Genomic DNA, 11,765 nt, shown 5'->3' on the forward strand with positions numbered 1-11,765 from the left:
GCACTATTTCTTTTAGAGATAGGACATTATGCTAGGACCAGGAGGTCAAAACTATGAACAGCTTAGAGGGGTGGCATGAGGAGTAAACCTGATTATTCAGACCTTCTTGATTCTGTGGGCACCAGGATAGATGTGTCCATAATCCTGAATGATTGTAAGGGGATAAACTCCATTACGCAACTTGCCATGGAGCAAACTCTTTATTTCTTTTCTTTTTTTTTTTTCTTTTACCTTAATTTTTTTTTATGAAGACAAGAAAAACTCTTATTTCTTCACCATCAGCTTATATTATAGAATAAACCACTGCCTTCTCAGTCCCTTCTAAATGATGGGAAAGAGAAGGAAGGGCAGTGTCCAGACTTATGCCTGGTGATAATCTTGTTTGTGGTTTCAGGAATTGATCCCTCAAGCTGTCCTTCTTGCATGTTCTCTAAAGAGTAAATATCTGAAGTAGAACAAATGGTTAGAGTCCAGTGGGAGGGATAGATGGAGATTATCATGAAAATTCTCTAAAAAGCCTTATTCTTTTCCCTCCTAATTCCATTTTAACTCCATATCTCTTTCATGCTACCCAGAGATTAATTTTTCTATGATTAGGGATTTGGCAGGGTTAAAGCAGAACTGCATGGAAGTGGAACGGGATGATTACAGTCTCTTTGGGAGATTGGCCTTGAGGTATGAGCCTTCATTGTAGAAGATTTATTGAATCCTTTTAACACTTCTCCCCAGGCCTAAAGACCACAGGTTGGCTGAATCCTAGAAAACTCAATTAAAGATGAAAGACTTAGAAATGAGTATTGAGCAATCAAAACAGCAGCCAAATTCAGATTTTGCTGATGAGTTTGGAATAGTCTATAAAGTTTTGATTGTGGTTTATACCAACTATCAACAAAGTTGAGCAGGATCTTTCAACTGCTACTGATGGAAATTGGTAAGCTCTGGAGCCCTGAGGAGCCTGGTAGTCATTAATGCTCAAAATCAGGTCTTCACCAGGTTACTTTCCTAGCTCTTAGGAGGAGAGAATTTGAATTCCTTGAATCTTTGGTCTCTGAAGACCAAGTTTAGTCTTGTAAACCCAAGAACATGTCCCAGGGTAGACCAGGCTGCTATTATAGGAAGAGCAATGGATTGGGAGTCAGAAAATTCTGGTATTTAATCCTAATTTTGTGGCTTTGGACAATTTAAAGTCTTTCTAGACATCTGTTTCTTCATCTGTGAAATGAGGGCCATGAACTAGATAAGTGATTATAAAGGTTTCTTCCAGAACTTTTATTTATTTATTTATTTTGGAGACAGAGTGAGCTCACTCTGTTGCCTGGGTTAGAGTGCCATGGCGTCAGCCTAGCTCATAGCAACCTCAAACTTCTGGGCTCAAGCAATCCTCCTGCCTCAGCCTCCCAAGTAGCTGGGACTACAGGCACATGCTACCACACTTGACTAATTTTTTCTATTACTTGTAAGAGACAGGGTCATATTCTTGCTCAGGCTGGTCTCGAACTCCTGAGCTCAAGGGATCCTCCCCTCGGTTTCCCAGAGTCCTAAGATTATAGGTGTGAGCCACTGGGCCTGGCCCAGAACTTTTAATTTTATTGTTCTGTCCCTATGGTAATACTTGGGCAAAAAGAGGTATGGTTGCCTTACATGTTACTGTCCTCAGATGCTAGAGATAACTCCAGGCTCTCCTGGCCACCATTTAACCAGCTATTTCATCTTAGTTGAATATATCAGATACTTTCTATTGCCATTTTTCCTCTTGTTTTCATCTCAATAGCCTTCATTCATTTGGTACCTTCTATTTGCTAGATTCTATCATTTATATTTTTATATTTATTTTATATATTATCTCTAATCTTCATAATATTATAAGAAAATACTATGCTGGGCACAGTGATATGTGCCTATAATCCCAGCTACTCAGGAGGTTGAGATAGGAAGATTGCTTGAGCCCAGGAATTTGAGATCAGCCTGGGCAAAATGTGAGACTCCCCCCCCCCACACACACACACACAGATCAAATTAAATTTTAAAAAAGGGGCCAGGCACAGTGGCTCACGCCTATAATCCTAGCACTCTGGGAGGCTGAGGCAGAAGAATTGCTTTAGGTCAGGAGTTGGAGACCAGCCTGAGCAAGAGTGAGACTCCATCTCTACTAAAAATAGAAAAATTAGCCAGGTGTGGTGACATGCACCTGTAGTCCCAGCTTCTCAGGAGGCTGAGGCAGGAGAATTGCTTGAGCCCAGGAGTTTGAGGTTGCTGTGACCTAGGCTGATGCCACAGCACTCTAGCCCAGGTGACAAAGTGAGACTCTGTCTCAGAAAACAAAACAAATAAAAAAATAGGGGCCGGGCACAATGGCTCATACCTGTAATCCTAGCTCTTTGGGAAGCCAGGGTAGAAGAATCACTTGAAGCCATGAGTCAAGACCAGCCTGGGCAACATAGCAGTATTCTATCTCTAAAATTAAAATTAAAAAAAAAAAAATTATCCAGGTGAGGTGGTATGTGCCTGTACTCCCACCTATGTGGGAGGCCGAGGCAGGAGAATCACTTGAGCCCAAGATTTCAAGATTGCATTGAGCCATGATCACACCACTGTACTCCAGCCTGGGTGACAGAGTAAGATCCTGTCTCTAAAACGAAACAAAATAAAACAAGACAAAAAACAAAGGCCCTGCTCTAAAAAAAACAATGGGGCACAGGATACTGAACTGTCTGTGGGGAATGCGTATTGTACTAGGGTTTGTATGTGTCTAAAACCTTAGCAGTGATTTTGAAATAACCTCTTAAACTAGAATCTCATCTATTTCCTGTCATTGAAGACATCCTGATCCTGATGTGGCCAAGAGCCTCACAACCTGTGTCAAGCAAGGCCAAGCCTCTGGGCTTAAGTTTTCTTTAGTATTACCTATATCCTCTTGCATTACGTAAGTTGTACTGCATTCTCTCACTCCTGGCTGATGCATTGCCGGTTACATTGGTAACAGTGAGGTCATTATGGGAGGCTTGCTTTCACATTGAATAGGGACTATAATTTCCTCTTCACCAGAATCTCCCATTGGACTAAATGAAGATGTGTGAGCTCCTAGCTCCTGGCTTATAGTTAGAACTATCTGGAGAGAGCCAGAACTTCCAAATACCCCTTATCACCAGAAAGAGGATTTCATTATAAAATTTGTAACCATTATTGACTATTCATTATGTGCCAGACATTAGATAATCATTAAATCATTGCATCCTCACATCAGTCTTATGAAGTAGGTAGTGTTATCCCCATTTTAAAGGAATGAAAACTGAGGCTCAAAGAGATTAACAAACTTGTATAAATTTATATAGCTAATTAGTGGTTGATCTGGGACTAAAATTCAGAGCCTATGTTCTTTTTTTTTTTTTTTTTTTTGAGCCTATGTTCTTAATGCTGTCTTTTCAGGCCCTTTCCCTCCAGAGACCTCAGGGGCAGGTGTTCACGTCTTTCCCACCCTTACCCAGTTTGTTTTTTCCCTCGTATGAGTTGAGGCAAAGTGTTTTAAGGCAAAAAAGAGGGCATGATCTTTGAAACTGAGGTCATTTGTATATCCCCCGTCTTCCACTTGAGTCCAGAAGATGTTCTCTTGTGATGAAGAATTATTTATGCATGTAGGATCTTTGGGACAGTTTGAAATAGATAGATACTTTCTGGACTGTGAAGGTAGTTACTCTTAAGTCCCAAGAACTGTCCAGGTAGCTCTGTAGCCATTGGGATGACAGTGTTTCCATCAAATGTATGTTACTTTCAGGGACTTAAAAGTTTTACTCTCATGTCATTTTAAGAAGGTGAGTCCACCCCCATGATATGCCGAAATAAAAAAAAAAAAAAAAAAAAAAGGTGAGTCCAAGTTCCATTTTTTAGAGAGAAGGGCTGAGACTCAAAGAGGTTAGATGAATTGTCTGAAGTTCTATAGCAAGAGTAGAACTCCCGGCCGGGCGCTGTGGCTCACGCCTGTAATCCTAGCTCTTGGGAGGCCGAGGCGGGCGGATTGCTCAAGGTCAGGAGTTCAAAACCAGCCTGAGCAAGAGCGAGACCCCGTCTCTACTATAAATAGAAAGAAATTAATTGGCCAACTGATATATATATAAAAAAATTAGCTGGGCATGGTGGCGCATGCCTGTAGTCCCAGCTACTCGGGAGGCTGAGGCAAGAGGATCACTCGAGCCCAGGAGTTTGAGGTTGCTGTGAGCTAGGCTGACGCCACGGCACTCACTCTAGCCTGGACAACAAAGCAAGACTCTGTCTCAAAAAAAAAAAAAAAAAAAAGAGTAGAACTCCCATTTCAGTTATCTTTCTATCAGGCCCTTGCCAGGACCCAGGTTCCTATCTACTGAGGGTCATAGGTAGGGGTGTATGGATTCCTTAGAGAGCATGTGACTTGTAGGTGATTTACTGACTTTGATGGTACCTTGAGCTAAAGTGGTAGACATGATTCTAGGAAGCCCACAAGCCCAACAGCTGATGAAAGAAAGCTTGTGCTTGGGCATAGACTGTTAACTGATGGATTGGAAAGGGATTTCACCCTGGGAGGGGTCTTTGGAGTTGCAAGGAAGCTGGATACTGAGGCTGCAAATTACAGTAAAGTCTAAGGCCATTAGGCACAGGGGCTCTGAGAGATGTCCCCTTGCCTAAGTGCTGCCTTTGCCATGTTCCAGGCCAATGTTGAGGCTCAAATGGGACATGTTCCTAAAGTCTAAAGCTACAGAAAGCAAAGTCCCAGTCTAGGCCAAGTACTCCCTCATGCTCTGAAGTCCAAGATGGACTGGGGCCTAGACTTGAATTTAGAATGGCTTTCCCTGGGAGTAAAAGGAAAGTGATGAGGGCAGGAGACAGCAGAGACTAGATGAACCAACAGGCAACTTAGAGTAAAAGAGGAAGAAGGGAAGTAAGTGCACAAAAAACAGGGAAGGAGGAGGTGGCAATACGCAGCATCTGGACAAGAGGAGAGCTGAGATGGTATACTCCTTAAATCCAGACAAGCTTCTAGTTTCTTTCTAAGGAGATAGTAGCTCAGGTGCCTTCTCTGCTTTCACCTCCTTGCAACAAACTGTACTAGGCTATACTGGCAAAAGCCAACTTTACTGGGAAAGGAAAAAAATCCCTGTTCTAAGTAAGACCTTAGATCTTCTACTCTGCCTTGGCAAGAGGAGAAAGCCCAGGTGATTAAGCAAGGCAGCCTTACTGGAGGGCTGAGACTCTCAGGATGTAGCCATGAGTGTAGCCCATGTACGTGAGAGGGCCAGATTACTCTGTGGGTGACTGCCATTGGTGGGTTCCAGTCTTCCTGCCTACAGAACTGACAAAAGGAATGAGAAGCAGAGGGACTAGCCTATACTACAGTCTGTGGGACACAGCCAGGCAAAATCATCTTGTGAAGCTGGGTGTCCACAGGAAAGAAAGCTGGGCCAGACCTTTGCCCTAGCTGTCCTTTCTTTCCAAACCCAAACTCAGCAACTCACCCATAGGGTCATAAGCCTTCCAATGCTCTCCAGCCCTCCTCTCTCCTCCGGAATTCTTGGCAGGCAATGTTTGCTATCAAGTGAAGTTTGCCCTGGCTCAAATTTGGACTGGTGCAAGGAACAATCCAGAGTCACCTTTGCACCCCTCAGGAGTCTTTCCTGACCTGTCCTGACTCAGGCTTATTTCCTTCTCCCATCCCCTACTCTCACCACCTTCTGTCAAATCTACATGTCCCTCATGGCTCACTTATTTCCCCTCAAACTCCCTACTGAGTAGGGAGCTCTCCATGTCATAGGCTTTCCTCCAGGACAGATCAGCTTCACTGGGATTACCAGAGTGCACAGTCATTCTCTCTCCTGGTCTCTCCTTTCTTCCAAGCTCACTTCTGACTTGATGTAGTCCCTCTCCCTCTGACTTGTCTTTTTTTTTTTTTTTTTTTTTTCTTTGTGAGCAGTGGAAGATATGACTTGTCTTTGATTCATGGTCTTATAAGCTAAAGTCATTCAGGCCTGGCTATGATAGTCCTTTCCTTCTGTAACCACAGATACCCAGTATTCCTTGAGTCAGCAGAAGTCTAGAGTCAGTCCTATCCCCATAGAAAGTCAGAGAGGTATTATGGGAGAGAGACCCTTCATCAGAACAAAAGCTTTGGCTTAGTCTTGAAAGTGTCCCCTAAGGCTGAGATGCCCAAAAGTTCAATCCAGGCACTGGATAGGAAGACCAAGTTGGCATTGAGAGATAAAAACAAGTGGCAGATGGTGCTGAGGAACATCCCAAGACTGAAGAAATGTGGTTCCCAGAAAGGGAGAAGGAAGGAGACACTGGCAAAGTTTTACTCAGCAACTTTAACAGCCTGGTCAGACAAAGCTTCAGGATAGGGCTGAGAGCACATTTATGGTATCAGAGATACAGATGAGCTCAGACACTCACTGTTCCATCACCTCTTCTCATGCTCTGTTACCATATCCAGTAAACAGCCTTGGTGACCAAGTTGAACTGGTCAGGAAGGGCAGGGAATGAAAGATTAGAAAGTGGTACCAGAAGCCTGAAAAATTTGCTCCCATAGTGAGCAAGCTTCTTTGGGAGTGTCATCCCAAACTTGACCCAACCCAATAGGGCAGCAGTATGGGGCTAAGTGACCTGGGATTTGCATGACCTAAGCCCTGCCTGGCTCTTGATGTCCCCCAGGTACTGGAGGTGGTGCGAGCCAACTATGACACACTCACACTGAAGCTGCAGGATGGCCTAGACCAGTATGAACGCTACTCAGAGCAGCATAAGGAAGCTGCCTTCTTCAAAGAGCTGGTGAGTGCCTCGCCCCTGTCTCTGCCTGTGTCTCTTGGGGGCCCATTCCTTGCCATTGGGTTCTACTGTGCAGGTGGGGTTCTAGGGAACAACTACAGTTTGCCAAAGGCTGATAAAACAAGACTTGAGGGGTCTGCTGGGATCGGGTATGCATCTTCTCTCCCAAAGTAGTCCAGACCAGGCAGTACGAGAAGATATTCCTGAGTTACCATTGCCAGCTTCTACTCTGCAGCCATGGAGACAGCCCTTGCACAGCTCTAGCTGGGCATGGGGTTTGACATGTGTGCCCAATGGTAGCTCTGGCTTATTATTCCTTATCCTGTCCTCAGAGCAACTAATGAGAGTAATTGATTCATCTCCTCCTTATGAAATTACTTCTTCCCAAATTCCTACTACCAGTCTGAGTGCTCTTCCAATCTAGTTCTCCAGTCTTCATTCTCTACCCTGACTCCCATGTTCCAATCACTGTGCCTTCTGCAGCCCTTACCCCTGGCCACCTCGAGCCAGTGAGCATTTGCTCTATCTCCTACTTCACCTACTAGTCAGCATCTCCACAGAACTAGCCTATCCCTATTCCTTTCCTGCTCTGTGCTTAGAGCTGCTCTCAGGAAAAGCTTAGCCTCCCGTCTGCTTAGTTTATACAAACATCTGGCTGGGGACTGAAACCAGGACACACAGGCCTCTATACCCACTTCCTATGTCCTCATACCTCCCTCTGCTGAGGTAGAACTTGCATCAGCCCAGCTTTTATTTCCCCCATTCCAAGTCCATGGTAAAGGTACTGGATTTTGGATCATTTGTCTTATGCTAAACACATCCCAACTCTGACCTTGATATAACATTCCCCAGGATCTTCAACTTCCTCCGAGTAAGGAAAACATGCTCTGGAGTGAGTTAGTTTGGAACAGGGAAGCCATTAGTGTAAAGAGACAGCAGAGGAGAGTATTTTTATGGGGTGATTGGTGAGTCTTAAGTTGATGTGGGGGAATTACTGGGAGTCAACAATAAACAAAAAAGAGTGTTTGGGAGCTGAAAAGGGTTGTGAAGGAGAGAGTTAGAGTTCTGTCTCAAGGCTCTTTGGTACTAGCCTTTGCCTTACTCAATTCTACTTATATATTTGTTCCTCTGGCACAGGTGAGCAAGAGGTTCTGGTCCAGTGTAGAGCTAATGAGCTTGAGATGGCTGCTATTTGCCATGCTGCCCTTTCCTCTGCTTCCTGCCTGACAAATTCATTCATTTCTGCCTTCTTATAGCAAAGCAGAAATTGAACAAAAGATCCCTGGACTTTAGGGCCAGGACAGACATAAATTCTTTTTCTCTTCCCTCCCTCTTTTATTTTTCATACAATCTACACACCTATTTCCCACGGAGGCATAACTTGAAGTGTCTGCTTTATTCATCTTGGAACCCTGTCAGAGTAGAGAGTTTGGCCCTCTGACCTCTTCTCCACACGTATTTCCCCTGCTGACACAGGCAGCACTTAGTGCAAGGTTCTTAGTTTGTGAATAGAGAGCATGTGAGGTGAGCAGTGGGCAGACAGCAAGGACATACACCAGACTTTGCTGTCAGTGGGCAGACATGTTTGGTATGGAAAAGTACTGGACTAGGAGTTAAGAAGCCTAGGTCCTGGTCCTAGGAGCTGGGACTCACTAGCTGCATACCCGGTCCTGGTCATTGGCCTCTTTGGATCATACCCCTACCATCTATGCCAGACAAGGGCTACATCTCTAAATCTTCCTTTCAACCCAAAAAAGGAGATAAATCCAAAGAGGAAGTGAGGAGACTAGAAACACATCTAAAGGGAGGTAGCCCTAGAGCATGAGTCCTTTGCCATCAGTTTCTGCTCCTCCATCAGACTGCTGACCAGACCAGGCCCCCTGCTGCATGGACAAAGGCCAACCTCAGCCCTCCTTTCTTGTCTGTGCCTTTTTTTGCCTCCCCAGCAGCCCAGATGCTCTTCTCACATCCACTATTTTCTGCCTCTCAGCCCCTCTTCTTTTCTTCCCTGCTATCAAGGAACTGTTTGCTCATTTGCCTTGCAGGGATAGCTGTTAAGGGTTCATTTCCTAAGAGAGAAACTTCTAGCACTCTATCTTGGCCCTGTGTCTCTGGCACTACCCTCTACTGTTTGTAACCAACTCTCTCCTGTTTTCTCTTTGCCTGTGTCCTCCCACCTTTCCCTACCCTTTCCCAGGTTCGATCCATTAGCACCAACGTCCGGAGAAACCTGGCCTTCCACACACTCAGCCAGGAAGTCCTGCTCAAGGAGTTCTCCACTATCTCCTGAAGCCACGCCTACCTGAACAGCCACTGACTGCCCTTACCCATGAGGCTCCTGGGGGATCAAGGGGAGGGGGGCTGCCCCAAGGTTGGAGAGAAACACAGATACCAAGTTCTCTTGGTGAAGGCCGTGCTTCAACAAAGCTTGGACAGCAGGGGCAGGAGGGGCAAGCCAGGGATGATCGTATTTGGGGAGAAATGGGTGGGCACAGAGAGAGACCTCCAGGAATGTGGGGACTTCCAGGGTGGGCTCCCTGGATAGCCCTTCACATTTCCAATTGAGAGTACAAGTTGTGGCTACTGACTAATTTTCAGGAGCTGTTGGGTTAAGCTTCAGGGTGATGCCAACACCTTGAAGTTCAGTGGCTTTCCTTGGCTTCTGAAAATAGATCAACACTCAGCTGGATGTAGCTGGAGCCCCATCCTGTTTCCTTTGGGCTTGGGGCTGTGCTAGGCTTGAAATCTATGTCCCCTGTCCCTGCTGGCACTATGTCCAATCATTAGGACCCTTAGCTCAGGCTCAGGGCAGGGTAGGAATGAGGTACCCTTTTTCTGTTTTCTAAATTCAGAGTTGACTCCTCTGGGAAACTGGAGATTAGAATCTGCCCAGTGCTCTGCTGTCCTGCCACCACTTTCTGGATTTCAGTATTGGTACCGGGAATACCTGTTAGCATTCACCTTCTTCCAACCCATTGACTCATCAGCACAATAAGGTCACAACCTTAGCTTTTCATTTTTAATCTGGTTTAAATTGTCTTTAGGGTATGTGTGTGAAATAAACATTGACAGGTTTTCTGGAGCCCTCAAGGTGCCTATTTTGCTGGTTCCCTTTCCAGCAGCTTCCCCACCTCCCTGCCACCCCCTCCTCTGGGAGCCTCTCCTGCCTCTGCTGAGCTCCCCTCCACATGTCCCACCCCCTCACCCTGCTGTTGTTTACATCTAGCCTGCCTGAGAATTTCCTCTGGGAAGGAATCTGTTCCTGCTGTGGTCTGGTGCCTGGGAGGGAGAGAACCTGCTGGAGGCAGGGTGCCCTCCATCTGAAAGACACCAGGTGAGCATCCTGCACAGGGCCTCCTTTCTGTCCGCTCATATTATGGGTTGGGGCCATAGGAAAATCTCCTGACCTTAGGGAAGTTGCCCTGTGGTTCCTCCTTTGGAAAGCCTGCATGGGACCACTATAGGCTTTCCCTACCCTACAGCTGCCTCTGAAATAGCTGCTACTTTGATATCCTCCCTTTCTAAAGCACTTTCTGAAGCCCTTGGGATGGTGGGGAGCAAGCAGCACCAGAAGAATCTGGGATAAGTGCAGGAATCCAGCAGCAAAAGCAAGTCTGCAACCTCGATGGCCACTATCTATTTAACCTCATATCTCTTTTGGATACCTTCCCTCCCTGGGAATCAGAGTTCTGGCTCCCACATTGAGAAGATATGCACTAGTTCCAGAGAATCCACTAACAGGCTGCCATGTATAGATGTAGATTCTTAAAAGATCACAGGCTGGGTCATCTCTGATCACTAGATGGTAGCTCAGCCTGGGGCATTTAGTGTTTTCCATTGTGGTAACCCCCAGGGCAGCTGGATCTGGATCCGGTGGCAAGTTGAAGTTATTAAAAATTAATTTGTGTGGGACAGTCTTTAGTGTCTTTTTTAATTATTATTAATTTCTGTTGCCCAGGCTCATTTCTAAGACAGAGTTAAGGTAATCTCCCAGGTGCTGGTCCCATCTGGCTAGGGACCCCTGTCTGTCTTATAGACTCTCCTCCTCTGACTTTCCTGGCCCTAGTGAGGCCAGCTGGGTTCAGAGATTTGTAGCCTCCCTTGCCCTCTGGGTAGAAGGAGGGAGAAGGGAGTTCCCTTATCTCCAAACTTTGTGGTATTGAGTTGCTCGGCCAGCCCATTTGGCTACTTCTGAATTCCTGACAGCCTTTCCTATAAAGTGAACAATGACAGGTCTATGGCATGGGGCACTAAGAAGACTACTTGCCCTCCATTGTAAAGGCCCATCCCTTGGCCTGTTTCTTCACCTACATTTATGCCAGGAACTCCAAATAGGAGTCCCCATTTCTCCTGGAAATCAACCTTGAAATCAACTATGGAAAGCTGCCCGTGCTCTATCTATGTCCAGCCTCTATGCCAGGTCTGTGGAGGCTCCTCTAGAGCCAGGGGGTAGCCAGGAGCAGGGCATTGCTCCTAAAGACTATCCTACCTTCAGCTGCTTGTCCCCTTCTTATGCCGGAACTCCTGCCACAATTCCTGCTGGGTTGATTGTATCAAGTGGTTGGAAATTAAAGCCAATTGAAGAAATTAAATGTACTTGAATATTTTAGCTAAAACTTTTGACGTTAGCTCCTTCAGACCCACCAGACATGATCCCCCTATCCTCATGGCAAGTGGGGGGCTCTTGGGTGGGGAACCCAGGAACCATCCTGGAGAAGGTGAGACATGTGGGGCTCAATCGTCTCATAGCCATTCCTGAGTGATGAGGGAGCCCAGCTCTGTGCTAACCCCTGCCTTCAGAAAAGGAGCTTATCTGGAGGGATCTCATAACACAGGCATTTCTTTTCTCCTCCGCATCCTCACCTGGATCCCCAAACCCATCAGTCACTCCCCAAATCTGCTAGAGAATGAGGAATGTAGGACAGGACAGGTGGCAAAAGAGGGGCAGAAAAGTTGGGGTTGGAAGGGAACAAAAGAGC

General features: G+C 45.9%; 1 protein-coding gene across 4 annotated transcripts in view; it reads left to right on the forward strand.

Annotated features, from left to right (window-relative positions):
• ARMH3 (armadillo like helical domain containing 3) overlaps positions 1-10,696 on the forward strand; it is a 186,375-nt gene extending 175,679 nt beyond the window's left edge. For 2 of the 4 annotated variants that reach the window (XM_012769470.3, XM_012769443.3), the window contains 2 exons: positions 6,673-6,789; positions 8,984-10,696. In XM_012769470.3, the coding sequence (XP_012624924.1) occupies positions 6,673-6,789; positions 8,984-9,076 (210 nt within the window). In that variant the 3' untranslated portion in view covers positions 9,077-10,696. The remainder of the gene's footprint in view (positions 1-6,672; positions 6,790-8,983) is intronic. The other 2 variants (XR_012922829.1, XR_001155313.3) reach the window with 2 other exon arrangements.
• The last annotated feature ends 1,069 nt before the right edge of the window (positions 10,697-11,765 follow it).

This window comes from Microcebus murinus, chromosome 14, assembly GCF_040939455.1.
Source record: "Microcebus murinus isolate Inina chromosome 14, M.murinus_Inina_mat1.0, whole genome shotgun sequence".
In the NCBI taxonomy this organism is placed as follows: Eukaryota; Metazoa; Chordata; class Mammalia; order Primates; family Cheirogaleidae; genus Microcebus; species Microcebus murinus.